The sequence below is a fragment of the Phyllostomus hastatus genome, unplaced genomic scaffold (assembly GCF_019186645.2).
Source record: "Phyllostomus hastatus isolate PE091 unplaced genomic scaffold, TTU_PhHast_1.1 phas_scaffold_501, whole genome shotgun sequence".
Taxonomy (NCBI): domain Eukaryota; kingdom Metazoa; phylum Chordata; class Mammalia; order Chiroptera; family Phyllostomidae; genus Phyllostomus; species Phyllostomus hastatus.
In genome coordinates, this window is record NW_025334033.1 from 8570861 (window position 1) to 8598838 (window position 27978).

General features: G+C 56.0%; 2 protein-coding genes across 4 annotated transcripts; one reads left to right on the top strand and one right to left on the bottom strand.

Annotated features, from left to right (window-relative positions):
- Window positions 1-7510: 7510 nt before the first annotated feature.
- On the top strand, window positions 7511-10634 carry INAFM2 (InaF motif containing 2). The gene is made up of 2 exons (XM_045823717.1): window positions 7511-8931; window positions 10333-10634. The coding sequence occupies exon 1, from the start codon at window positions 8022-8024 to the stop codon at window positions 8484-8486; it is 465 nt and encodes a 154-aa protein (XP_045679673.1). The 5' UTR covers window positions 7511-8021; the 3' UTR covers window positions 8487-8931; window positions 10333-10634.
- Window positions 10635-15510: 4876 nt separating this feature from the next.
- Window positions 15511-24365, bottom strand: CCDC9B (coiled-coil domain containing 9B). Of its 3 annotated transcripts, none has more exons than XM_045823479.1 (11): window positions 24228-24365; window positions 23357-23470; window positions 22978-23085; window positions 22287-22442; window positions 22070-22195; window positions 21215-21414; window positions 20854-20912; window positions 20207-20260; window positions 20006-20105; window positions 19360-19402; window positions 15511-19277 (listed from the first exon to the last, which is right to left on the bottom strand). In XM_045823479.1, the coding sequence occupies exons 1-11, from the start codon at window positions 24237-24239 to the stop codon at window positions 18738-18740; spliced, it is 1512 nt and encodes a 503-aa protein (XP_045679435.1). In that variant the 5' UTR covers window positions 24240-24365; the 3' UTR covers window positions 15511-18737. The 3 variants fall into 3 exon arrangements, with proteins under 3 accessions (XP_045679435.1, XP_045679436.1, XP_045679434.1); XM_045823480.1 differs by having other exon boundaries at window positions 22978-23156; window positions 24228-24245; XM_045823478.1 differs by lacking the exon at window positions 24228-24365 and adding an exon at window positions 23573-23675.
- Between the last annotated feature and the right edge of the window lie 3613 nt (window positions 24366-27978).

Sequence of the window (27978 nt, forward strand, 5' to 3'; positions counted from 1 at the left end):
TCCTCGCCCTCTCCCCTCAGGGCTCATCCTCTCTCTCCCCTCTCCCCTCTCTCCAAGCCCTGCCGCCCTCCCCCCATTTCTCTTCCCCCTTCTCTCCAACCCTGAGCCCCTCTGGGGGCCCTTCTGGTGTCCCTGAAGGTCTGATTCCCTCCCTGGGATCAGATTCCCTCAGTCTGTTTGAATGGATTTTGCAAGGGAAATCCCTGATCCTTCCCAAAGCCCCTGCACCTGTCACCTGCAGCCACCCCTGGTCCTGCACCCGCGTCCCTCCCTCCTATCTGCCCTCTAGTCTCAGCTGTCCCTCCACTATGGGCCTGGAAAGACAATTCCCTCTGTCTTCCTCACCCTGGGGAAGGAAAGGGACTGGCAGGCTCCTCTCCTTTCGCAGCATTGGGGGTGCCGCAGGGAGGCAGGGAGTTCAGGATTCTTCACTCTGATCCTCCCATTCTCCGGCTCTGCAGGCTGAGGCTGTGAATCCACAAAACAAGCCCTGGCCCGTCTTTACCCGATGATGGCACCGCCTGGACCAGTTTGTGAGACCCCCAACGGCAGCCTCCACGGGGCCTGCCTTTTCCTGCCCGTGTCCTGCGAAGTAGCCCTCAGAATGCATGAAATGCACACATTGAGGGAAGTTTGGAAAACCTTCATCAAATAAGCCTTTTTTTTCTTTTAAAAACACATTGGGGGTTTTAAAAAACGTGTATCGACAAAGAAAAATACTGTATAAAATAACAGTAGCATGGACGTGGAGAAAATCAGGCGGTCACGCGAATACCCGGTTTGGGAAATGCGCTCCTCAGCTGAGCGCGGGGTTGGGGAGCGGAGCGGGGAGGGGGGCGGGGCGGCAGCCTGCCAATCTCTCCTCACCCCGCCCCCTCCCGCAGGGCAGAAGGTGGAAGGGTGAGGATGCCCCCTACTGGGCTCACTTCCAGTAGAAAGCGTGTGCCTCCTGCGGAAAGGCTGGGATCAACGGAAAGCAGATCTTCAGGGAAGTCGCTGGAGGGCCTGTGTCAGCTGTGATCCCTGGAGACGCATACCTCGGAGAGATTGGCGTGTGTGAGCTTTGGGCCACACAAATCTCTGAGAACTCACAGTCAACACGCTGCTGCCTCCTCGGGAGATGCTGGCGGCCTGAAGCCCCAGGGGCAGGTCCCAGGTTCACTCGCTCACCGGGCAGCTTTGTGTGGGGCCCTCATGCTTTAGTTTCCCAACCTGTTTACCAGAGAAGTCCAGTGGTGGAAGCTAGACTCATATCTTCAGGCGACCCAGTTACCAGGCAGTAAGAGAGTCCAGTTAGAAGGGTTTCTTACATGATGCCATGACTCACCTGGTGAAGCAGCGGGGTTCAGGGGCCCGTGTTGTTCCATCTGGGGTCTGTTTCCCAGCCTGACACATGGAGCCACACTCACTACTCTCTGAGCCCGACCACTTGTGATGTTATTTTAACAGACACTGACAGGAGAAATGCAATTTCTTATTACTTCTTCTTCAGTATATATTCTTCACTGACTTGTTCTTTGGATATTATCCCCAGCAGTGTGTGTGAATTTGAGGGCTGGATCCACCTTCCCAGGGCAGACTGAGTCAGGACTGCTCCTGCTTGTGGGCTTGAGGCAGGCTGTCCTCCAAGCGGCCAGGACCTGTGAAGTCGAGTGCCAACCTCCCACCACCTTTGTGCCACCACGGCCCCCACAGCCGATGAGGCAGGCTGGGGGTGAGGACCAGGAGCCGTCCATCGTCCATCGCCTGTCTGTATGTCCAGCTGTGGCCCTCGATCTGGCCACCCTCTGCGCAGTCAGAGCTGAGTGTGAATGAAGGGACACTCTGGGCAGCAGGTGCTGAAGTTCTAATCCCTTAGGCAGGAGAGGAGAGGCAAACAGAAGCTCTTGGTAGAAGCCCAAGAGGAAGATGTTGCCTGTCCTCCCAAACCAAGTCCTTCTAGAATCACAGAAGGAACCGTCTGGGATTTAGAAGTGGAAAAGAATCAGTCCCGCATACACTTCCCTTTGAAGTGTCATTTTGGAACAAACTTACCTGGAGATGTAGCTGCCCGAACATTGGATCATTCTCAGCAAACCCAGATTTTTGTCCGAAACAGAGGAAAGGTGTGCTGTGTGATCTTGGCAAGTCACCTGAGCTCTCAAAACTGTTAAGCTTTTGATCATTTCTAAGATCCCTTCCAGCTCTAAAAATCTCTCTCTTTCCAATCAGAAGGGCCAACCCTGAGAGAAGAGCTGTAGCTGGCAGGAAAGGATTGGTCCCTGCCCCAGCAGGGTATTCTTAGACGCATTACTTATTATCTTCTCTGCCTTTGTTTATCTGTGAAATGGACCCATTTTCCTAAGCGGGATGAAAATAGGTTAGATGCTGTCCTTTGCCAGGCGGGCATAGTGCATTGCTCGTGAGGACAGCCTTCAGAAAGATTGATTGCTTCTGTCCTTATTTCTGTCCTTATCCACCTTTTTATCAGGACCTGGGCAGAGCCACAGTGATCAAACCCCTCAACGTTGTGAACAGCAGGAAGTCCATGAGAACAGGGGACATGCTGGGAGATACACGGGATCCGAAAACACCCTGACCTGCTGCGGTAACAGGCTGAACCTCAAAGGTGAAATGAACAGGGCCTAACCCAGAGGTCTGGGCTTGGCTCCAAGGCACCAAGTGTACAAGGACAGGGCGGGGAGGTGGCGGCTTAGCAGAAGCGAGTGTGAAGAAAACTGAGGGTTCTTGCTGACAGCCAGCTCCCTATGAGTCAAACGGAAAGGCTGCCAGAAACTCGGGCAGCCTCTTAGGCTCCTGAACTGAAGTGGGTACTGAGCCCCGTGACTCTCCATCGTGGTATCGATCAGAATTGCCCGGAAGCTCTGGTAACACTGTGTATTCCTGATTGCACCCGACCCTCTGAATCAGGGTGGGTGAGTGGGGAGCGGGGAAGGAAGGTGAGGAGTTTGAGTTTCTAAAGGGTTTCACCCTTGGTTCTAGTGTGTGGCTAGGGCTCTAGAACCAAGGAAGACTCAGTCACATTCTCCCTCCTGGCATGATGTACTCAGAGACTGCAGTTCGGTTGCTTTACGTAGCTGGAGGCTGTTTGGTGGGGGACAGCCGGGATGCAGGACACACGCAACACTCTGTGAGGCCTCGTGGAGGGAATCATGGCTTAGAAGACAGAGGCAGCCAGGAGGTCTACTTTCAGATGGACGAGATTTGTTCTCCTGGGTCCCCAAGGTTAGAATCTTAGGTGAATTAAGTGACTGTCTTAGATCAGGTTTCCCATGACAACATTACAGGGAGGAGATTTGCTTGCAGAAAGTTTATTGGGAGGTGCTCTCAGAAACAATATGGCATCTGAGGGAGTGAAGCAGGCAGGAATGAGCCGAGGAATACCTTGATCAGTGATGAGGTCACCACAAAGGATGTCTCCACGGGGAGCTCTGGGCCCTCCAGACCTGGCCCCGACTGAGGCAAGAGGGCTGAATCTTTGGATCCTCACGCTGACTGGGCAGATTACCCCTAGGAAGGGCTCATGAAGAGGGAGCTATAGTTCCCCCTACTTACCTTCCTGTAAGTTTCCCAGAGAAAATGGTTGCCAGAATTCTGGATGAGCTATTTCCACACAAGCATGCAGGTCTGAGCCATGTGAAGGGGGTGCTGCCGTGGTTGCTATGGTGCACCACCCAGATCCTGCCGTTGGGGCCAAGAAACTTAATCCCCACGTTGCCAGGAGTGAATAGCTCATAACTGAACCTCTCCCTGGGCACTTCCAAAAGCAGTTGCCTCGCCCGACTTCACGAGCCCTTCTTAGGGATAATCTGCCTGGTCAGCGTGAGGATTCAAAGGTTCAGCCTTCTTGCCTCAGTCGGGGGCCAGGTCTGGAAGGTCATCCCAACCCCAGAGCTCCCTGTGGAGACGTCCTTTGTCGTGCCTGCATCACTGATCAATTCATTCCTCTGCTCAGTCCTGACTCCCCACTACTGCAGCTTGTCTTGGTGTCACAACTGATAGTCAGCACTGTCCCCACCACACTACCCATTCTAGATTCTATGTACCTTCAGTTTGTACCTCTGCTGGTCTACATGGCTTACCTGGTGGCATTCCTGAGGGGTCTGAGCCCCTAATCACCACGCCCTTCTCAAACCGAGCTTCTGAATTTGTCCACTTACTATTAAAATTGGCAAGGGAGTACCAAGCGATAGCCTGGTGCATCCCCTGAGTGCCAAACATATTCTTCCCTGACCTCACTATGTAGCAGCAGCCTTATCTCTCCTAAAGCATCAGGGTCAAGTACCTTTGCCAGGAATTGACTCCCTTCTTTGCCTGCTGGTGTCTTGGCACAGAGTCTGAAGGATGAAAGCAGCCACATGGAACCTTTGTGGAATTCTTGTTCTGTCCCCTGCTGGAAGTGTTCCACCTCTAGGCCCTAGATCCTCTAAACTCAGAGAGCTTGGAACTGTCGGAATAAGAACCACACAGTCCAAGCCCCCCGCCAAGGGTCAGTAGTAAATTAGTTCCTCCCTCCTTCCACCCCTCCCCGGACCACTGTATTTCAGCTGTTGGACCACAGTGCCATATGACAGCTACTGGGTAGGTGTCTACTCGATGCTGGAGCACCGTGTCCCACCATCTCTAAAATGGGGCATCAGCTGCCCCTTTGAAAGACTGTTCTTTTACTCAGTCAACTCTATTCACCAGTGGGCAGCAAAGTATGTGATATGCCCAGAAGATTCCACAACCACACTTTTGCTATAAAGTGGGACTCTTGATCTGATGCAACATTACGTGAGATCCCAAGTCAGTGGATCAAACACTCTTTCAGCCTTTAGGGAGTGGTGCTGGTTGAGGCCTTTGGCAAGAGAGAGAAATATATACCCAGAATATATGTCCATTCAGGTCAGAATGAGTCACCAGCCCTTTCAGAGTAACTGATAGGCTATTCTGAGATCAATGAGATAAGAAATGTAAATGCTTGGTATGCAGCCTAGCACATAGTAAGAGCGTGGATGTCACTGATGTTGTAATTGGTCAGAACTTTCCAAAGCCTGACAAGGCTGCCTTAGGGGGCAGACGAGGTCCACCACCATCATAGAGGGTCTTTTAGCTGAGGCTGAAGAGTGCTCCATAGGGGTGTTGTGTGAGAGGTTCTAGGGTCCATAGGTATGTACAAAAGGTTAGACCTTTGGGGCCCTTCCTTTCCCCACCCTACCTTGATTCTCAGATTTCCCTCGCTGTGCCTACCCCTGGTGACACACTTAGACAAGCACATTCACTATCAGGCCACTAGGGGGCCATTTAGTTGCCTACAGCAGGAATACACTAATGGTTTCTTAATGGCTCAGGCACCAGGGAGATCAACCTCAATTATATCTGAAAGCAATTTGAGTTCGTAGGGTAAAAGACACTATGTAAATCCAGATAATAAATAGGGCTTATTGATGATAGGTTAAAGAATTTGGCACTGTTTAGTTTGGAGAAAAATACAGTGAGAGGAATTGAATTAGTGCTTCAAGTATATTTATTCCTTAGAAGAGAGTGACATGCTGTTTTCTGCTCCCTGAGAACCAAGCAAGAAGAAAGAAGTTTAATTTGCAACAGAATTCAAGAAAGAGGACAGAAGGAGGCTTTGGGTTGACTTTCCCTGGAATGTTTCAGAATAATTCACCTTGCTGTAGTTGGTATGAACGGTCCTGCCAGGAAAGCCAGAGAGCGGAGCAGAGAAGAGAGGCGAACACCCAGAGACAACTCAGGGATTTTAACTTAACAGGCCGCCCTGCTAGACAAGCTGGGAGCCGGCTGGGGAAGGAGTGGTTGTATTTTCCCCATCAGTCCACAGAACACAATACACACTCCAAACTTGCAGTGTTCTTGAAATTTCTCAGAAAGTAAAAAGACAGGCTGCTCCTGAAAACAGGATACAGTTGGCCACTGCTGTGGCAGACTCACACCTGGGCCTCAGGAATGAGAGTGAGGGCTCGGATTATAGGCCTTTAGCTCTGTCAGCCATCAGCACACTCAGCTCTGGTAGCCACCTGACTTCTGTGTGTAATTGGTCAGAACTTTCCAAAGCCTGACAAGGATGCCTTAGGGAGTGGACAAGGTCCACCACCATCATGGAGGGTCTTTTAGCTGAGGCTGAAGAGTGCTCTGTAGGGGTGTTGTGTAGGAGGTTCTAGAGTCGGCAGGTATGTGCAAAAGATCACCTTTTGGGCCCTTTCTGTCCCCACCCTGCCTTGATTCTCTGATTTCTCTCCCTCTGCATACCCTTATTTGGGGGCAGGGCAGCAGTGTCAGGAAGGGGCTTCCTCATAAAGGGACACTGTGTCTGGATACCAAAGGTTCCTGTGGAGGATGAGGGGAAGTGGGAAAGGCAAGAGGGTCCTGCCCCACAGAATAGAAGTAAGGAGTCAGGCTCACATCTACAGGGGCAAGACTGGGTGGGGGGCTGTTCACCCACAGAATCCCATCATGACCACAGTCCTCTCCTCACACACATTCACACAGACACAGTCTCCCACAGCCAGTTGAGGCACCCAGGTGGTCCACATATCCAGTTCTGGGAACACAGGAAGTAGAATTCAAAGAGAAGGGAGCCAGAAATTCTAGAAAGCCTTGTAGAGAGGGAATCGGAAGAAGAGAAGGCAGGAGAGAGGAGGGTGGAAGGAGGGGGAAAGGCACAAGGGAAAGCGGCTGATGTGAGTCTAAGCTTAGAGAGGGTGTCAGAATCGACCTGAAGGAGGACAAACCTCACATGGGAAGGGGGTGATGGAACAAACGCCCAGACTCTAAGGCCCAGAGATGATCAGAGAGGGGGAAATCTCTGATAGCCCCTCTATGGGTTCAGGGCAGCCCCTTGACCTGGGATTCGGAAGCCCCCCAAAGAGGGACCTGAGACCTGTTGTAAGCTGGCACTAACGTGGGAGGCGAGGCTGGAAAGCCAGCTTAGCACGTGGTACTGTCTCTGAAGCTTTGAAAGGTCTGGACATCCTGACTCCGGGCTCTAAGAGGACAAGGGATCGGATAGATTTCAGCGAAGCTCTGAACCACCGGCGGGACGGGGAAGGGGATGGGGCCGGTGGGGAAGGGACGGAGCCCACTATGACCACAGTGTGAACCACTGGTCCCTGTCTGCGTACGCCGGACGTGGGCTAGACTGGCTAGGTATAAAGAGATCTGGATGACCCGCACAGACGGTACGGAGGGTACGTGGAGCGGGGCGCGAGCCGAGAGCACAAGTGGTCTCTCCCCCACTCTGGGGTAAACCGAGGCCTGGGGGCCGAAGTTGCTGCTGGTATTCCATCTGTCACTTGGGACAGGACCGAATGGAGAGGTGCCAGAGTTGACAGGTCCGCACTCCGAATGCCCCTCCCCGCCCTCTTCCGTTCCGCACTCCGCCCCAAACGAGGCCGTTCCCCTTTTAAAGAAGCGCCCGGGCTCCCACCTCACCGCGCCAGCCCGCGCGGGGCTGCGGCGACGTTGCCCTTTTAAGAACCAGCCTCCTTTAACTCCCTCGTACCCGGGCGCCCCGGCGGGGCTTGCGGCGCCCTGCAGAAGCCCGCCTCCCCGCGCGGCACTTCCGGACCCCGGCGTCGCCCTTTTAAGAGGCAGCCCCCAGCAGCGCTCTCCCCCGCCCCCTGTTGCCCGCGCGCGAGGCGGGGGAGCCCGGCTGGAGCGGAGCGCGCTGTCCGCGCGGCCACTGGAGACCGAGCGGCCGGCGGCCGGGCAGGCGGCGGCGGCGGATGGGGACGCGGAGCCGGGCGGCTGTGGCGGCTGTGGCTGTGGCGGCGGCGGGGAAGCAGCTGACGGGCCGGCGGCGGCGGCGGCGCTGGCGGCGGTGACTGGTCCAGGCCCCGGTGGCGGCTGCAGCGACACGGTGGCGGGCTGCGGGCGGGCGTCGTGAGGAGTGGCGGCGGAGCGTGGAGCAGCCAGGAACCGAGGGCGCCCGGCCGCCCCTTGTCTAGTCCTCGCAGGCCGCCAGGCCCCCTCCAGCCGGGGCCGTGGAGCACCGGGGCAAAGGCCGGGGCCCCCCCATGAAGGAGCGCGACGCGGCCCCGGCCGAGCGGGGCAAGCCGGCCACCTACACCGGGGACAAGAAGGCGAAGATGGCGGCCAAGACCAACAAGAAGTGGGTCCGGCTCGCCACCGTGTTCGCCTACGTGCTCTCTGTGTCTCTGGCCGCCATCGTGCTCGCCGTCTACTACAGCCTCATCTGGCAGCCGGTGGGTGCCGGGACCTCGGGGGGAGCCGTTGGCCCGCCCCCAGGCGGCTCCAACACCACCGGCCCGTCTGGGACTTCGGTGGCGGCGGCGGCAGTGGGGCCAAACACCACGGGATCGTCCAGCCGTGAGGCACCGCGCGACGCGCCCCCGCTGCAGGCGGCACGGCCCACGCCTCCTGAGCCCTCTGCCGACAGCCTCTTGGCCGGGCCGCTGGAGCGGCCACGGGGGCCGGAGGAGGACGAGGAGGAAGCGGCGGCGGCGCCCGGGAGCCGCTGAACCCCTCCGCACCAGGGCGGTGGGGAACCATCCTCCCCAAGCCTGCAGGCTGGATTGTGCAGCAGGACGGGGCGGAGAGCCCGCTGGAGTGACCCTCACGGGAGCGAACGCCCCTCCTCCCAGGACGATCGCGGGCTTGTAGGGGCGAGTGGCCTACAGCTGGATCTTCAGCCAGGGGACCGCGATTCGTCCGGGACTCGCAGTTTGGTCTTCCCAGGCCCGTGCAGCAGCGCTGGTGCCCTGAGCCGTAGGGCGTTGGGCGTTGGGGGAAGGGGTAGGGAGATCCCAGCCCGGAACACTTCTGCGCCGCTCACGCTTGTGTATCCTACGTGCGGGGTCACTCGGGTTTTCCCCACAAGACTCAGGGGAAAGAGGGAGTTGTAGGGGCTCTTAAATAAGCTGAAGCTCTCGGAAGGAGGAGGGCACCAAAAGTAGTGGAGCTCAGGTACGTCAACCTAGTTGCAGTGGCCACAAATGCATTTAATTTATAGATCCCTGTATATAGTTGTTGACATGTGCACTAGAAGCAGTAATTACATAGAACTATATGAGTATATATCTATCCTCCCACATTCTGGGTAGCTACTGACTGTTGGGGCCAGGCAAGGGCTATTTGCTAAGCCCCAAGTGCAGCTAGCCAGAGGGCACAGACACTTTTTTCCATCACCCACTCTTTCCCCTGCTCCCTCTCCTATTGCAGAAAAAAGGATTATGACACAAGAGTATAATCATTCTTAGACTTGTTGAAAGGATAGTGGGAAACCTTAAGAGCAGTAGAAGCTGTGTAGGGAGGGTGGGGAGTGCACTGTTCTCTTTCCCACCCTAGTGCCCTCACTTAAGAGGTTTCCTGTTGCACCCTAAGTATTTGGACATGGGCCAAGGAAAAGGAAGGGAAAGAGCAGTGCCTCTGTGCTTCCATCCTTGGCCTTCTCATAGTTTTTTAGGAACAGCAAACTTTGTAAGTAGGTTGAGTCACAAGTGTTTTATCTTTTTTCCCTTAAAAACTTGTCTTGTTCCAGTAAGCATCCCTAGCCTTCCCTCTTCTATGAGCTTGTAGTGACAGAGTAGCTCTGCGATTAGGATGAAATCTGTTGTGAAACCAGAGCTTTGCACGCGTCCTCCCGTTTAAAAGATGGGCTTCAAACTCAGGATTGTGCTCCAAGAGCCAGTTATTAGACCAGTAGTGGGAAAGTTAAATTGGCTTGTCTTTACCTCTCCTGATAAACTTATATACAGCCTGTACTTTTACTGAAATGAGAATCATCAAGGGAAATGACATTTGTTTAGCTCTGGGGCAGCAAGAATGATACATCCTCAATTTCAGATTCCATTTCCTTCTGCCACTTGCTTTTAGGCAATTGAGTGTGGGTAGTGATGAGATATCAAACCCCTTAGTGTTTCCTTTTTGGGAAATGAGGCACTTTTTTAAAACAAGACAAAAATTTAGCCACCTGAGTCCGGAAGCAGTTTTTCTCTCCAGTTTTCTGGCCTGCACTCCAGTTAGCTCTGATCCCAGTTCACAAGATGAACAGCCTTGCTTTAAGCCTTGTCCTGTAGGAGGCGAGATAACAGCAGCTGCGCTGTCATAGCCTAGGGGCAGGCTGGTAGCACCCCAAGGGTGTCTTGGCTGGAGCAGATTTCTGAGCAGCTGACTTGACTTTGGTCATTAGAAAGCCTCTGAGGCCTTTTAAAATTTTTGGTGGGAGCCTGGGGGAAGAAACATAAAAATGCCACTTTATAACTTCAATAATAGCCTGTAATTTATATTTATTGTGTGAATTTTTAGTCCTATATTTTAATAATTTATAAATTGATCTCTTATTCCAAGAATTCTTTGAACTTGCAGGAGAACATCTGAGAGTCCAATCCCCTGTCCCCTTCCCGACCCCTGCATTTTGGACTGCTTAATCCACTCTGGGACGGATCAAAGAGTCTAAAGAGACCGCTCACAGGTCCAGCTGCTGGCCTCCTGACTCTCTAAAGCCTTCACTGGAATCGGGACATTAGTTCCAGCTCTAGCTGTGAACATGACCAGAGACATTATTTATAATGCAGCCATTTAAGATATACCTGTACTCAAAAAGTCTTGTATATTTTTTAAAAGTTTTATTTTTCAGGTGAACAAAAATACATTCTAAAAACTCCACACATAAGCTGTGTAAGTTGATCGCTCCAGTTCTGGAATTTCTTTGGGAAGGCGTGGAGGTTGAAGGAGGAGGTGGTCTGAGACATGGGTGGGTGGTGATGAACTGGTATGGGAGGGAAAACAGTCACTCTCCTGCTCTCAGTGCTGTGCAGCTCGACTGAGTTGATTCGTGAAGGGCAGCAGGATCCATCTTAGTCGGGAAGCAACGATGGGGTTGGAAGAACAGTGATATCTAGCTTAAAAAAGGTTGAAAAAAGTTATGCTCTTAAAGGACTGGGCATATGCCAAACTAAGGAAGCCAAAGGACCAGCCACCATGCATATTAAGAATTATTGCAAATAGTGAGCTGGCTGAGGGCATCACTGTTCTCACCTTTAAACAAACTGTTGGCCCCTAGATAACTCGAGAAATGCAAACACTGGGAAAGACAGTGAGGAGTCTGCAGTGGTCAGAGCTTTGTCTACAGTGGAGGAGGTGAAAGAGCCAAATGGCTGAGAGAAGCTTTAGGTCGCTTCAAAGGTGAGGCTCTTTCTCTCCCTAAAGCAAACAATAAAAGACATGTGGGTGAAAAGCACAAAAATGAGGGATTAATTATCCTGCAAAATATGTGGCAAGCAGTTGAGCTCAGTTCATTCTTAGACAATGCTGCCCAGTACACAACCAGAAGCCAGTGTTGGAGGGCCCCCTGGGGCCTGCACTTCTCCAGAGCTGTTAGGGGGTGGCTGCTGCACTTTTACATCACCCTGTAGTCTGCAGGGGAGCATGGAAAAGTCCGCCCTTCTTTATTTCTCTCTTCAGCCTACACAATAGGTTTCTAAGAGAGGTCTTGGTAAGGCAGAGCAGAAGGGGAGGGAAAGAGTTTCAAGGTTCTTCCAGTCAGTCCCCCTCTCTGTAGCCGGTGACCTGCGGCTTTTGCAGCTGCACCAGGGCTTCACAGGGTGGGCCTGTACAGCCGTGTGTGTGGCAGGCACCTGCTGGCTGATGAGAAGAGCCCTGTTCACAGAACAGGGCCCAGTTGGTGGGGAGCAGTGGTCTGAATAGCTCTGTTTTCAAGGGTTAGAAATTCGCTGCAAAATTGTCCATTGGCTTTTGAGCCAGGAAGGAGAGGTTTGTGCAAAGGGGATTACTTTCAACTGCTTTTTACCTGCACCACCAGGATCATTTCTAGGTGTTTGCTTGTGTTAGAAGTTACCACAGGCACTTATTCCCTGACAGCCTGGGTTTGAAGGAAGAGATAATCCTCTTTGGAAAGTGAAGTGTTGGGGGTGATGGGCCAGCAGTTGGCTAAGCTGGTTACACTGAGTTTGTGTGGGTATCATTTCTCTCCCCCGTGGATGCCGAGGTACAAAGAAGTGTTTCTCTGAAATTTTAAGCATAAGAAATATTTTTCTTCCTAAGAGCTCTAGATTTCTGCACAGTATGAGGCCATTTTCTGTCTACCTTGTTTTTCAGTTTTCACCAGGGAATTCTAAGATAGTGTGTTCTTTAGTTGAGTTGTGTTCTTTTAGTTGAGTATTTATATCCTGTTCTGAAATGCTGAGTGGAGAGCATCTACTTGTTTCTCCATGTTTCTTTAAGGGGAACTGAAAGGTCAGCTCCCGAGCTTTAGGGCTACCACAGCTATTTAAAAGGGGTAATAATTGTCCTCCCCTTCCTGTCTGCAGAGAATGGAGGTATTTCTGGAATTGTAACTGCCGTAACAAAAGGGCAAGAACTGCACTCTGGTGCCCCCACCCCCACTGGGTTGAGGGAGGGACCACAGTGACTTTGCTCATTTCACACGTCCAGTGCTGAGCTCTGCGCTCCGTGCCTGGCGCAGTAGTCAGTGCTCTGAGTTTGTCACTGCTCACAGTTGGTCACTGTGTTGGATAGACTTGTTCTTCGGGTCATTGTGGTGTCACTGTCATAATCCACTTGTGGACCCACATCCACAGCCCACAATCTGGTTCAAGGGAGTGGATGGGCTGCTCGAGAGAACCCCTGGAAAACAGTTGCACTGGCCATTCTAGTGGTGGTTTTCTGCATTTCCAATTTGAGGGACTCGGGCTTGGCCTGCCTGTTCTTCGCAGGCGCCAGTCCGTAGCGGTGTTCCATGTGGAGCGTAATGGAGGTGACAGAGATACGTGATCCATTCGTGGTCTCCTCTGTCCGGCCCTATGCGTAATGTTGATCCATCAACAGTTTTCTGGCCACATCTGTTTTACTTGCTGACATGGCCTGTGGGTTTCTGCTGCCAGAAAACCTATGTTATGCTCTTTGTTGCCTCCAGGAGCTAATTTTAAAAATAGAAAAACAAAAACTTTTTTTTTACCGCACAGCCAGACTCTACTAGACTCTCCATCCTAAGTGCGGAAACAGCACGGCTCCCACGGCACACGCCAGCCGCCCAGTCAGCAGGAACAGCAGGTGGACCAGCCTCCCTGTTCTGCCTGTTAATGTGCAGGACCGCAGGGTCACCTTGCGGGCCCCGCCCCGTAAAGAGGAATTGACAGTCACGCCAACAAGGATCCCTGTTATGCCCTGTTTTCTTACCTTCAGGGATCCGTTTTTGCGGTAGCCTATCAGTTAAACAGCTGTAAGGTTCTAACTTAACTTAGATTATTTTCCACAAACCACTACCATTAATTCAAGAACTATTTATTTAGTGTCTACAGTAGGCCAAGTGAGCCTCAAAAGTCCCAGCCAACTTGTCCAAAAAAGTAATTGTGTTGATCACCAAGGATTTCCTTTTAAATACACCTTTCTCTGCCGCCTCCGTGGTGTGTTGGGTCACGAGTCGAGGCCTCCCCACACCGTCTTGTGGAGGCTACCTCCTCCCTCAGCTGCTGGTCAGTCTGGGCAGCGTTGTCCCAGCAGCCAGCCTCTGAGCCCTCACAGCTCACGCTGTCATGGGGACCTGGGTGGGAGGCAGCATGCTCTTGGGGAAACAGGAGGCTTGAGGACTCGGCAGCAGCCACTGGTTATGGCCCCTGACTCCTCTCTTTTTCCTGACTTAATGGGACCGCATGAGAGCGAATGGTGGTAATAGATGGGACAGAGCTTGGAGACCTTGGGAATAAAGGCACAGCGTACACACACGAGGAGGTTCATGTTCAAGGCAGTCTGTCCCTTTGGGAAACCGATGCTCAGAGAGAAATGCGAAGGGGCAGGGAGCAAGCATCATGCCAGTGCTGTGACCGTCGGCATCAGCACCACTGGCAACTTGGTAGAAATGCCATGTGTTGGGCCCCATCTCAGGCCAACTGAATGAGAGGTTCAGGGGATGGAGCCCAGTGCCGTGTTCCAACTAGCCTTCCAGGCGATTCTGATGAGCACTAAAATGTGAGAACTGCAGGCCCAACCTTTCCCTCTGAATCTGGGGGTTAGGGTTAGGGTGTTTCTGTTTTCACAGATGATTATTGAGGGGGACTTCTGATGCTCTTTCTTGGCAGAAGCTAGCTGCCCTGCTAGGGGGCGGGGAGGAGATGCTGTGTTGCCAGAGTTGGTGAGCAAAGAGGGAAAAGCCCACGTTGTTGGTCACTTCTGGCAGTTGCAGGAGAACGTGCCCTGGAGAGCTCGTTCAGAAGGAGGCCGGCCTGAGAGAGCCCTCCCTCCCCGTCCCACAAAGGTATTGGTGTGTTTCCTCACCTCCTTCCCTGGGGCCTGCTGCTCCTCTGGCCAGTCCTTAAAAGGAGCAGCGGGTGCCACGTTTGTTCCTTCTGGTGCCAGGTCTGTGCAATTTCACTTCCCTGGCGTCAAGTGGATGCTTAATGAGAGGCCGTGACGTGGGCCAGCAGACTCGTTGAAGAAAAGCAGCCTCAGTCTGGGCCTTGTGCTGGCTCCTCTCATTGCCTTTTCCAGCCTTGAATTCTTTCCCGCAGTGAGGTTGTGGTCACCGGTGTCCGCCCTTCCTCGTGAGCCTCGATAACCCTCGCTTAGAGCTCAGAGAGATGCTTGCCGAGGCCTGTGGACACTGATAAATGACTCAAGAAGCAGCAGTGACGTGGTTGGTGTCTTTGGTTTCTCCTATTCCCTTGACTCCCTCTGACTTGGTGCCCGAAATAGAAAGATATGGGGAGCTTTGCCATTTTCTTTGTTCTTCTGGGGGGCTGATACCAGCTTTGCCTGTTATTCCTGTCCCTGTGGCCAGGGCTGGGACCAGAGTCGACTAGTGGTCAGACCTCCCCAACTTGTGCCTTGTTACGGAGCTGGGGAGCCCCTCCTCACAGGGGTCCCCGTTCACCCATCCCTTGACCGTAAGAACATGTAGTTATGCTGCTCCTTTGGGTGGCAAAACCTAACAGTAGAAGGCATGAGCCAACTCCACCAAGGATTTTGTTTCTGAAGGAAAATTTTTTAAAGGTTTTATTTATTTTTAGAGAGAGGAGCCAGGGAGAGAGAAAGAGGAGAGAAACATCGAAGTGAGAAAGAGAAATCGGTCAGTTTGCCTCTTGCATGCACCCAGCCAGGGACCAAACCCACAACCCAGGCATGTGCCCTGACTGGGAATCAAACCGCAACCCTTCACTTTGCAGAACGATGCCCCAAACAACATGAAAGAAGTAAACACTGGTGGAAGTTCCTGAGATTCCTACCGATGTGAACAAAGGGAGAGAGGAACCACTCTGAGCAGTGGGAACCAATGTGTGAAGTTAGGCAGAAAGGCTTAGGATACCCTTATGACCCCACTGGTGGGTGAGAACAGAGAACCCTCCCTGTACGAGAAGGGCTGCTCCCTGAGGCTTTGCCTCAGCTAGACTCCCCCCACATGAAAGCAGGTCCTGGAATGCTGGTAAGCTTTAGAAACCATCCCTGTTTCCCTGAGGCCATGCTGAGCCCAGTGAGAATGAAACTAGAGGAGAAGGTAAAGGAAAAGACTGGAAACAAAGTAGACAGAGATCACACCAAATAGCTACTTCGTTTATTCCACAGATATTTACTAAGTGCTTTTAGGCTACTGTTAGAGTGCCTACAGTGTGCCAGGCATATTTCTCATACTCTTAGATTTCATTTTCTGAGTATTTCATTAATACTCCCTTCGAAGTATTACTATCCCCACATTGCAGATAAGAAAACTGAGGCTTTTTGAGCATAAATGGACCAAGATCATCCAGCTAGTAGATGGCAAACAGGATTCAGGTTCAGAATGTCGGATTCTAAGACCTGTGTCTGTGCCACTCTGCCATGCTGCTTATCCTCAGAAAACAGGCCTCCCTTGCAACGCAGTTTGCTGCTCCCCCGTTAAGGGATTTGGGCCCCAGGCAGGGATGCCTCTGCCTCTTCCGTTCTCCTTGTTCTGGGGCCTTAGGTAAAGCTGTCATCTCCCTACTGGCTTTCTGCTACCTCCTGGACCCTCTCTTCTCTGTTCCTGCAGCTGGGTCCTGGGTTCTGGATACTCATGTCTCACAAAGAACTTCCCAACTTTTATAGCAATCTTGTTTGTTAGTGGGAGAGGAGACAGAATTCCAAAAGGAAGGATCCAGGAAGAGAGTAAAAACAGCCTTCCATGATCCCGGGGTTTGTCCCCTCCCAGAGGGCTATCTCCCTATGTTTCCCTTCTGCGCCATAGCTGATTGCACCCAGGAGCAGGAGGGGTGGCCCCGTGGCTGCTGGCTCCCTTTAGTCTGAAGAAGGACTTCCTTTTTTAAAAAAATTAAAGCTCAGGGATACTTGCCTTGCCCTGTAATCTTCCTCCAGTGAAGATGTCCTGTATCAGTCTTCATCCCCTCCAGCCCCCAGTGGCTCCTATGACATCCTTTCTCCTAAGGTCCTTCTGAATGTCCCCCTCAGGGAGAGGAGCCCAGTCTCTCCGTGGCCCTTCCACCCAGCTTCCTCTCTAGCGTATGTCCCGCCGTGAGGGCTGAAGCAGAGCTCTGTCAGCTACCCAGCCCCGTGCTCCTTAGGGTCAGACGTGCCTTGGCACATCCGTGCAGCTGGAGGCGTTGGGGGTTGGTGGCAGTTTGTGAATCTTAGAATCCAAGTCCTCGGTCACAGTTATTTTTGGAAACACCTGCGGTCAAGGGCCCTGCCTGCACCTGCTCCACCCCATGCCCATCCTGGGGAGTCACGGGCGCCAGGACCAGGGCTGTGCTCCAAAGCCATATTTGTGTGACTGGAAGGCAAGAGGAAGAACTGGGCCACGACTGGGCCCAGTTGAACTGGGACTCTTTCATTCCTGCCTGCTCATGTCCCAGGGGCCTCCCTCTCACATGCACAAGAATGTCCCCAAGTCTTTCCAAAATCCCTGTGATCAACCCCACACCGAGCTCTTCCACCCCCTTCACCTCACCCCACACTGCAGGAAGTTGGCACCGCCACTCACTGGCCTCTCGAGCATCTTCCCAGCTGCCTCAGTTTCCCACCCAGGTCTGAAGCCAAGCAGGTCCCACCAGCGGAGGCAGCACCACCCCATCCTCTGCAGAGCCGGCCACCAGCCCTCCACAAGTGCTAGTCCAAGCCCTTACTGCTCACAGCGTGGTCTGGGCACCAGCAGCGTAAGCATCACCTGGAGAAGCAGTAGAAATGCATATTCTCAAGCCCACCCTAGACCTACTGAATTAGCATCTGTTCTTCTCTGCACCTGCACATGCGAGAAGCACTGCTTTAAACAATCTGATCCCCTCCTCACACTTCCTGAACCATTGGGGCGGGTGGAATGAGAGCCAGTGAGGAAGCCCAGGCTGCAACCTCATGGTTAAGGCCTCAGGTTGGCAATGGAGAAATCCGGGGGACAATCTGGACACTCCCCAGAGAACCTAGGGAGGCATGGTCAGCAGACAGGAGCAACCATGGCAGGACCGCAGAGGAGGAGGGCAGAGGGGCCACGTGGGGAGATCCCGGCAAGGGCTTGGGGCAAAGGGTGCACACAGAGAGGGAGGGGCACCTGCTTTCTCCAGCAGAGGTAGGATGGCTCCCTTTGGGCTGCCACCGCCACCCCCAGCCCCTGTCCCCTGTTGGGCCAAGGATGGCTCCTGCTGTGCCGCCTGGATCTGCCCAGTGACTGGGCTTCTGCCCTCCCTCCTGCTGGCAAAGTCCCCATCGCCCACTGGCTGTGTTGCTGGTAGTGGGTGCTCAGGAAATGTTTGTTGAATTGAGAGGAAGCCACAGCTTGTGCAGAGTCTGGATCATTCACCAGACGGGGGGCCTCAGCGGAGGGGCAGGAGTGGAGACTTAGGTGGGACAGGCAAGTCCTGATGCCCTCCTTTGCTGCAGTCGCCATTTCTTATCTCTCAGATCCTGTCTGAGTCCTTGCTGTTCCCTGACCATGGTTCAGCAAGGTGGCGGGGGGAGGAAGGAGCGGATGGCAGGAAATGACCCTGGGCTGCAGGACTGCTCCCGGACCCCCATTTGGGGTGCACTCAGTGTCTGACCTGGTGTGGAGATGGGGTTCCCTGATGGTAAGCTCCCCCACCTACTGCAGGGAGAGGAGGCCCTCTCCTCCCCAACCACCCCCACCCCATCTCAGAGAGGAGGCCTTTCCAGGGCAGACCTCAGCTCTGCTCCTCCAGCCCTAGCTCAGCCCCTGCTGACTGTGGCCTCCCTTTCTCTGGGCTTCAGCCTCCTCTCCCAGAAAGGCAAAAGGCTTCTGGCTGATTGGTGAGATTCCCCTGGTTTGGCCATCCTGAATCTGGGGCCGTGAGCCACCTGGGTGCAAGGCAGAGGTGAGGAAGGGCAGAGGCCTGGCCGTGCCAGCTGCTGAGGCTGCCCGCACCTGAGGAGCTGGAAGCTGGCAGCTGGAAAGGGAGGCCACACAAGCCAGGGGCTCAGTACTTTTCAGCCTTGCTTTCTTGCCCTAGGGAATGTGGGGGAAGCTTGTGGCCTAGGCAGCAGTAGAGCCAAGCAAGACAGGGCTTACCAGCCTCGGAGACCAGGTGTGGCACAGGAATACACCCAGGGTTGTGCCTGCAGGTGCAAACACACTTGTGCACAGAGGTGTGTACCTATGAGGTGCAGGGAAGGACAGCTCCTTGCCCTCACAATGTCCCTGGGCCAGAGAATTTGCCAAACCATACAGCCAGACTGCCACAAGCCCCCAGTAGCAAGACGCCCATCACAAAGAAGGCTCTTGACTGTGTTCTTTTCTCCTCCTCTCCTCAGCCTGGTCCCCCTGCTCCCAGGAGCTTTGCTCAGCATCTCCCTGTGGGGCCAGGGACCCCTGTCCTGCCCCTCACAGCTCCTCTGCCCCTCACTTTTTGGCCAGTTCCCCTGGGGGGCCTACTTCGTGGTGCCAGGCCCTGCTGGGCCCCAGCCTTGCCAGGCCCATCTTTTCTGGGTTCTAAGGGCCCTGTTCCTCTTTGTGACTCAGAGCCAGTCTGGACTTCCTGCTCAGCCTGGGGATCCTCCCACCCCAGGGGCTGCTCGGAACCCTCTGACCGGGACACAGGACTCTCCTGGGCCCCAGGGCTTGGACTGAGCACACCCACGCTCTTCCCAGGCCCAGGGCTACTGGTGCCTCCTAGAGAGAGGTCAAGGGGAACCAAGTCAGAGGCTTGTGGAGAGCCAGGGACCGGACTGGCTGTTGAAGCTCCTGACTCCCCCTTTGGCCCCTCTGGGGATGCTGGAGCTGGGCTGGCTGCCGGGGCACTCGGGGGCCCGCCCTGCTCCGTCCTGCTCTGTGTCTGTGCATGCTCCTTCTCATTCAGAGTCTGGCCGGGGCTTTGACTTCCCTGAAACAAGAGAGTGGCTCTGCTGGCTGGCAAATCCAGGGCTCGGGTCCCTAGCCCGCCCACTCCCTGTCCCAGCACCCACCTCTGGGCTCTCCACCTCCTCCTTCTCTTCCTTTGTCTCCCACCTGTAGAAACACAGCACATGGCAGGCCCCACTCTTACCCACCCTGCCTGACATCACCAGCGCTGTAGTCGGTGACCTATGTTCCCCAGAGTTCAGGGGCATCAGAGCCAGAACGAGGCTCCTGGATGCTTTCTTCCAGCCCAACTTGTTCCCCAAATTCAGCCGTTTTCTCTGAACACTGCCCTCCTTAGCCCCAGCCCAGGTCCCCAGCTGCTGTTTGTGCCAAGCCTGCAGCACCTTGAGTTCTGTGGAGACTCCAGGCATGTCCCTGCCTGTGCTGCCTGGAAAAGGCACCTGACTTCCCGGGGGAAGGTAGCTGCTGTAATTACCACCAACCTCCCTGGGCACCAGGCTCTTGCTGCGGCAGCTGCTGCTGCTGCTGCCACCACAGCCTTTGCTGATGGTCTCGTCCTGTGTCTTATTAACCTGCCCCCAGGCAGCAGGCAGCAGTCAACCAGGGGGAAGAGGCTCTAGGGAGGGCTGGCGCAGGCCCCAGACCAGCAGCACCTGACCAGTGGGGGTTCTCAACTCCCAGGAGCAAAGGAGAGCCAGCCAATCAGGAAGCCCAGATGCCTCCCTGATTTTGCCCCCTGCCGCCTGTTACCTTCGGGCCCTGCCAGTCAGCCTATCCATCCCTCGAGCTTTGCTGCACATGGCTGGTGCCACCAGGGATCTGCTAGACTGCCCACCCCGAGTAGTAGCACCTGCAAGAAATGGTCCACGAATCAAGGAGAGAAGAGGGCCTTAGCAGCGCAGCTCCTGCACCAGCTCATGCGACCCTGCTCCTCCTTCTCTCCCAACTCACCTTTGCCATCAGGGGGCAATGGTGGGGGCTGTAGCTTCCGGTGGCTCCTGGGACCTGAGTAGGGCAAAGGAAAAGGGGAACGGTGAGGTGGCGAAGGACCCAAACACCAGTTTGGAGCAGGAACACCAGTTCTTCCAGGGCCAGGAAGCTGTCAGTCCTTCCCTTGGTCCAGTTGTTGGCTTTGTGGCCCCTAAATCGAGCCCTGGCCGGGAGAACAGGCAGGCGGGGTCCCTGTGCTCTAGTTACCACTCCTGGCTGAGTGACCGGCCTGGCTGAGTGGCCTCTCCAGCGCCAGCTTCCCCGTGTGTAAAACAAGGGGAGAAGCAGTTCGCAGAGCTCTGCTCCTACAGCAGGCCAGGCAGGGCACGGGGGCTCACACCCCGGGGGCCCCAGTGCAGAGTTCCTCACAAGCCTTCTCCCCACACGTTCTGGGGTCAGAACCCTGGGCAGAAGCTGCGGTTTTGGAGGGTGGACAGGGAGGTCATGGCATCCTCCTCTGATGGCAAGGGAGAGGAAGGAAGTTGTCCTTCCAGGCTTCCTTCCAGCTCTGAAAGCGAGTAGTAAATCAAGAGGCAGAGAAAAGAGAGGAAGGGGGGCAAGGGGCAAAAAAGCCAAGGGGAAAGGGGAGATGTGGGGCATTGGCTCACCCCTGGTGCTGCCCGCCCGGCCCCGGCCCTCCTCCTGAGGCTTGCTGGAGCCCTGCGGCCTGTGGAGACAGAGAGGGTAGTCAGGTTGCTGGCGCAGGGAGGATAGAGGCTGCGGCAAGACCCACACTGCCTCCACCTTCCCCAGCCCCATCCCCAGCACAGAGGGCAGCAGGGAGATGGTGGGCCCAAGAAAGATGGGGGACCCAGCGCCCCCACAGCACCCTGACCTGAAGGCCCAGGCAGACCCTCACCACCCTGGGGAGGGTCCCATCAGCCCTCCAAGAAGCACCCACATTTAGTTAGCCCTACCCCAAGTCCCACAGCATGTCGGCCCGATAAGCCTCCCAGCCCTGCCACCCACGTGGACTTGGCCTTGTCCAGGTCCCACGGGCGGCGCCAGTCACCCTGTGCATCTCTGTGCCGGGCGAGGCGGGCCAGGTCGATCTGCTCCCGCTCCTGCTTCCACTGGGCATAGTCCCAGTCCCCCTCCAGGGGTCCCCACACTGGCCGGTGGGGAGCTGAGCTGCGAGCCAGGCCTGGACTCCGGGGCTCCCGGGCACCCTGCCAGGAGAAGACACTCAGCACCATGAGGTAGAAGCAGAAAGATCCCTGGGTTTGGAATGGAAATCCAGAGTCTACTAACCCCTTCCTCTCTCAAGGTTTTGCCGTCCCCATCTAAAAATTCGATGTGTTCCATCTCTAATGTGCTGTTTGCCATAGGTACGGTTTCCATCCACTTGCTAGCTGTGTCTTTTGGGCAGGTTACTAAACCTCTCTGTGTATCATTTCCTCATCTGTAAAATGGGGATAATAATAACACCTATCCACAGGGCTGCTGCAGGGGGTGTGGCCAGGCAGCCCAGAAGCCATGAGCCAGGGCCAGGACTAGGGGCTGCTGCCACCTAGAGGTCGGACTTGGCATGGGGCCAGTCTTCTGCACCCTCCTGGCCCCACCCAAAGTCCCCCCCCACTTGCCACCAGAAGTCCAGGTAGGGTAAGGAGCTGGATCACACCTCTGGCTTACCCTGTCTCTTGGGGTAAGGCAAGGCCCACCCAGTGTGGGGGCTGGACCAGGACAGGAAGAAGGGGTAGGAATTCTTGCTGGGGCTGCGTGGGCATGTCCCCACAGACGGGGGACATATGTGACTCAGCTTCTCGGCCTCCCCCTGAATGGGTACCACCACATTCACGTCCTCCTCCCCTCTTAAAGATATACCTTCCGTGCAGAATCCGAGCTGACATCCATCTGCGTGGAGCAGCTCCGCCCCAAGCCCTCTCCAGGTGGCCCTTCTGCCCCCTGGCTTCTCGCTCTGGTGTGCTTCTCACTTACGATCCGCTTGGCCTGGGGGAGGTGAGCATGGGCAGTGTGGCCGAGCTGGGGGGGAAGAGGCTACACGCCTGACACCTGGGCTTCCCGCACGCGTCCCCCTCACCTCAGCTTTGTTTTCCATGGTCACGGCCAGCTCCACCCGCTCCCCTAAGCAGAAGGTGTCCGTGTGGTCCTCCAGATCCTTATCTGTGAGCGCCTCATTGGCTGCCCCAGGTCCACGGGTGCTCCTTGCCCAGTTCTGGCTGACCACTCGCTTCTCCTGCAGAACGAGGGCAGTGCTGGCCAGGAGCTGGGGGCTGGGTCCTTTGGGTGGTTCCCCAGCCCTGGCCCTCCCCCGAATGCCCACAGAAAAGCCAACTGCCAGGGGCGTTCACATGCCAGTGGCATTAGGTTATCCAGGCCTAGGGCCACCCTGAGGCCCAAGATGCCACAGTGACCCGTCATCTCTGAGCAGGGAAACCCAGAGCACTCAGACAATGTGACTTTGTCCCTCACCCACTGGGGCTAGCATTCAGCCGCGTTGCTCTGAGCACTGGGCTTTGGGGTTTAAGGGTAGCCTGTGCTTTGAGGCATATGTACAGGGCTGTGGAGCTGGAAAAGGGTACAGGGAGGCTACCCTTTGCTGGCCTTTCAACTGTGGCCCTTTGGGGGTGGGGGGACAATGGCAGCCTGGGCTGCATGAGATTGGGAGCTGGGGAGTACCCCACAACTGTAAGTGGGAGGAGCAGATGTCCGCCCCCGACGTGGGTGGACACCTCCTTGCCGCCCCGCCTGATCTCCCAGGTGGGGCTTACACCGGGAACCTGGCTGATGGTGATGGTGAGGCCATCAGGTCGGAGGAGCTCCGGCGTGGTCACAGCCATGCCCCCCCGCTCCGCCTGCCGACGGTCTTCCTGGATCTCCTGTGGGAGGGCCGGGGGTCAGCACGGGCCATGGCCCCCCCAGTGGCACAGAGACACAGGCGCCGACAGGCCTACACAGAGAGACACCGGTGGGACACCAGGGGGCAGAGACACCGCATCACAGAGTCCCCAAGACCCTCACACAGCCTCCGAGATGGACCACGCCCACCCTGACCCTGTCCCCAGGCTGAGCCCTCAGGGAGAGACCAGCACACCAGACAGGCAGTGCCCACCCCGTCGGCCCTCCCAGGCCCCGGCACAACCCACTCACCTGGTACCTGCGGAGTAAGGCCTGGTTCTTCTTGCGAAGGGCAATAATCCTCCGGTCCAGCTCTGCATCCTTCTCTTCCTGCCTGCTCATCAGGGACTCGGCCCCGTGAGGCCCCTGCAGAGGGCAGAGGGCCCAAGCTCCTGACTGCTGGGGTCCTCCCTGACCAGTGCCCAGACTCTCCCTCCCAATCGGCTTCTTACCACCCAAAGAACATACCCCAGGCCCAGCGCTAAGGTCCAAAGAAGAGATGACACACAAAAGGCCCCGAGTCCCCACGCCACGAGGCCTGCCTGCCATCACTCTGCATTCGTGGGCTCAGGTCAGGACCTCGTACCCAGGCCTGCAGCTCCCAGCAGTGGGCTGCCCCTCCCCCGGCTCCCCAGGGAGCTCCACTGCCGAGCACAGCCTGGAATGGGAGTTATAAATGGCTCTGGCAGCGGAACCTGCCGTGACTGGGAAGTTGCCAGGGGATTCAGGAGGTCGAGGAGGGAGCTCTTTGGCTCCCAGGCCCAAAACCACAGTTAAAAGAGAGGCCCCCGGTCCGTCCTGAGCTCCCAGGCCCCGGACCCCACTCCTCAGGCCTGTGCCCAGCCTGTGGGAAAGAGCCGCTCCCAGGCGCCCAGCCGCTCCGGGCGGCTAGCTGCTGGCCGTGGGCACAGGAGGGAGTCAGACCCGGGGAGGCCCAGGTCCCTCCCTCTCTGCCTGCAGGGTCTCCTTTGTCACCAACGCCCCTGCCCAGTCCCCTGCCTCCTAGGCACAGCCCTCTTCCTCCCAGGCCCAGCTGTCCCCAGCTGCTCCCAGAGTATGGCTTCCTGGTGTCCCGGCCCTCTCCCAGCCCCAAGAAGCCCTCCAAGGGTGAGGTGCCACTCACAGCTGAGTGCATGGCAACAGCGGGCACGAAGAGAATTCCAGAGGAGCCTTGGGGGAGCTAAAGCAGGAGGGACACGGGAGCCGCCGGAGCCAGGCCTCTGCCGGCCTCTCCCTGCCGGCTTCGCTGCTCAGCACACGAGATCATGTTGTGATTACAAAAGACTCCTCTGGGCTCCCAGCCAGGAACGCCTTGGACGCTGCCCCCACCCATCCACTCTCGGAGGGCGAGGGCCAGGACACCGGCAGCCAGCTGGCCCTGCCCAGCACCTCTGCCTTCCCTGCCCCAGCGTCCCAGACAAACCAACAGGGACCTCTCCCTGGCAGGGTAAGCCGACACCGGGGACCTGGCTGCCCCAGGCCCTGCATTCCTGAGGCCCTGTGCCCCTACCTCTGCAAGACCCTGGCCTGGGCCTGCCTGCAGACAGAGGGGCAGTCCGCATAAGCCTTTGCCCCTCCCATTAGTAGAGAAAGGCCTATAGGACCCAGCCCATCCATCTCCCCGGTCTGAGGGTCCCCTCCTCAAACAAGCCCCCCCTCACTCTCCTAACCAGCCCAAGTTAAAATCATTTGAAGGGATCAAGAAGCTCACTTGCCCTCTGCTACCGAATACTACCTAGTACCTAGAATAACACCATTAGTCACTCATTCCTTTAGGTTGAATGCTGTCTTTCCTGTACTTTGAAGTTCAGCCACCCCTGGGAGGCTCAGCTGTTCGTGTCTCTCTTTGGTGTGGGGTGAAGGACCCTTGCCACCACAGTTCACAGCTGGCCACCAGCCTCCTCTCCTCAGGCTCCTAACTCTGGGCCCGTCCTGGCCTTGATCTCTGGGGCTAGCCCTTTCAGGCCCTCTGACCCAGAGAAAGGAAGCAGACTTTCCTGGGAAAGTTCCTCCCTAAACTTTCCCTGTAGGGCTAAGGCTGGTCCCTCTGCCCCGGGGCGCGGCTTACCTGGCAGCCCCACCCTGGGAGCCTCTGGGACCCGGGGCTTGGGGTGCCCCGAGGAGGGGTGGTATCTCTGTGCCAGGAACACCTGTGGTCTCTTTCAGCAGTTACAGAGCCCTGACCACTGCGGCCTGAGGTGGCAGACGTCCCTACATTCCCTACATCGCTGATTGACCAGGCCTCAGTTTCCCTAATTACATGGCACGACTTGTCCCTTCGTCTCCAGAGCAGAAAGCCCTGCTGCCCCCCCTGTCGTCCCCAGTCCAGCCAGGGACCCAGCCTCTGCTCACCTTGCACCACCCCTTCCTGTCCACCCTCCCCTCCTCACCACATGTAGCCTCTCTCCCGGCCAGGCCTTCACACAGCACCCCTGACCCCACACCCCGTCTCCGCAGCCCCGGAGTTCCCATCCCGCTCGGAGACGCCAATGCTCCCTCTCTTCCCTTCCTGCCGGATGTTCCCGCTGAGTCAGACTCGCCTGCTTCCCCAGCAATGTGACTCACTGGGCTTCTCGTCCTGGCCCTCTCTCTCTCTCTCTCTCTCTCTCTCTCTCTCTCTCTCTCTCTCTCTCTCTCTCTCTCTCTCTCTCTCGCACAAGCTCGCTCTATCTCCCACCTTCTCCGTACGCTGCCCCCCACAGGCTGCAGAGCCCCCAAGGTCCAGGCACAGGGCTCTGGTGGGTGGCTGTCAGGCTTCCCATCGCCTGCCCCTGCCGTGTTGTTGTTGGAGCTGGGAGGCCCGCAGAGCACCGGCCGGGGACGGGGAGAGGCAGCTGACGCTGAATGTTCTCCGTCACGTTTGGGACCCAGATCCCAGGCCCAAGTGGGAAGGGTAGAGACGGAAGGGCTGCAGGGGTGAGGCCGTCCCTCTGGGTCCCGTTCCCAGCCGGGGGCACAGGAGGCACAGGTAGAAATCCAGCCATCCCATGGGGAGGGTGGCCCAGCTCTTCTGGAGGGTCTGCAGGGAGAAACTCCGCTGACCTGGTGACAAAGCCTCGAAGCCCGTCAGGCTGTGAGGCCCGTGTGCCCGGAACAAGCCAACGGTGAGACAGGGACCCACAGTGTCTGGCCGTGTGCCTCCCACGTGTTATAATGTCACACCTTGGAGCAGCCCCCACGTTCTCCTATTTGCTCCAGAGTCTGCTCTCCCACTGGACAGAGGCTCTCTGAGGGCAAAATGGTGTGCCTAGGGCCCCAGATTCCCCTGCAAACTGCAGACCCTCCTCCTACCACTTGGAGAATGAACACAGGACTGAATACCCCATGCAATCCTGGGCACAGCTGTGGGTATCTTATGTACAGGCTGTGACTGCCTTTCTTTCACCCAGAGAGCATGCAGCCCTGAGGTAGACAGTGGCTGGTGAGGCAGGGAGATGGCCAGTATGGTGTACTCAGTGAGCCCCGGTCTCTGTCACTCCATGCCACCACTAGGGGCAGCAAAGTTACAAAACCCCGTTTTGGGAATGGGAGGGGTCTTCCCCTTCTCTCCTGCTCTCCAGCTCCTCTACCTCAAGTCTCCATAAACCCCACCTCCCACCTCCACCAGACTGGAGAAGTGACGCAGTTCCAGACCTATTTTATGGATGAGAAGGCCTAGAAAGGTAGCCCCATCAGCCTAGGCTGCACAGCCTATTTGAAGGGCAAATGAGACTAGAAGCCGGCAGGACACCTTCCTTCCCTGCCCAGCACTCTCCCTGTCACCCCCAAACCCACCAACTGTCCCAACACGTCACAGGTCACATCTTTCCCCTTTGGAAGGTACTGTGGATCCAAGGCACAGACCCAGAGCAAACCCTGAGGACACAGTGGCAGCAAGTCTGGAAATCCTCGCTGAGAAAGAGGAGCAGAGGGAAGCATGCCGGGGAGGAAGGACCATGCGCTGCGCAGGGGAGCGGAGACCTGGCGGAGGCCCCTCCCATGGAGCCTGCGTCGCTCAGACCCTGCTCACTGTTTCCAGAACAGCTGCCCCTGAGGATGGCCGGTCATTAAACAGAAGCACTCCAGCCCTTGTCCTTGTCATAGAATGAGACAGATTCTTGGATTCCAAATTAACTTCACCCCTCACTGGCTGTGTGGATTTAAGTAATGTCCCTAATGTCTCTGCTCCTTGTCTGTCAGATGAGGTGTACCCACTTCACTGGGTCACTGGTAGAAGAAATGAAGTAACCTGGTAACATCCATATGTATCTGGATTCTAGAACAACGTGTGACCCAGAGTAAAGCTCGGAATAGTTTTCTTCTTGCCTCAGGTAACTGTGATAGCCACCTTCTGGTTGCTGCCATCACAGCGCCCTTTGAGGCACCCCAAAGGCTGACCCCTGCCAGCCTGCAGGGGACACACTGAAGACCTCTGGGCCCCCGGATGTGGAGACCTTCTGTGAGCCGGTGGGGAGACCCCCTCGGCGTTCTCTCTGTGCCTTCCTCCATGCTGTTCCCTGCCCAGCGGACCCTGCAGGGCCAGACTCCTGCCCCAGCTCCCCCATGCCCTGCCCCCTCTGAAATCCAGGCTCTGGCTGCCATATCTTTCCAGGCGGCTCTGGCGCTCCCGGAAGCAGCCCCTGTGTTCACCTGCCTCTGGGTCCCACCAGGCTCAGCTCCAGGCTCACATCCCAATGCCTGGGAACCATTCGTTTTGACTGCAGCCTAGGCCTTAGTGGTCACTGGTTCCACTTGCCAGGTCTGGGTGGGCGGATGAGTACTGAGGAAGAGGGTGAGTGAAGCTGGATTGCACAAGATCCCAGCTACTAGGCAGCAGCCCTCCAAATGGGAGGGGGCAAGAGGGCAGTTCAAAGTACAGTGTTCCTTTCCTACAA

Bases quoted from the DNA above. Each gene is read 5' to 3' on its own strand.
- INAFM2 (XM_045823717.1), top strand. From the start codon at position 8,022: ATGAAGGAGCGCGACGCGGCCCCGGCCGAGCGGGGCAAGCCGGCCACC.
- CCDC9B (XM_045823478.1), bottom strand. From the start codon at position 23,653: ATGGCAGGCAGGCCTCGTGGCGTGGGGACTCGGGGCCTTTTGTGTGTC. The intron at 22,443-22,977 runs GTAAGCCCCACC...CTCGTTCTGCAG, and splicing joins CCATCAGCCAGGTTCCCGGT to GAGAAGCGAGTGGTCAGCCA. The intron at 19,403-20,005 runs GTAACAGGCGGC...GTGTTTCTACAG, and splicing joins CTGACTGGCAGGGCCCGAAG to GTGGGAGACAAAGGAAGAGA.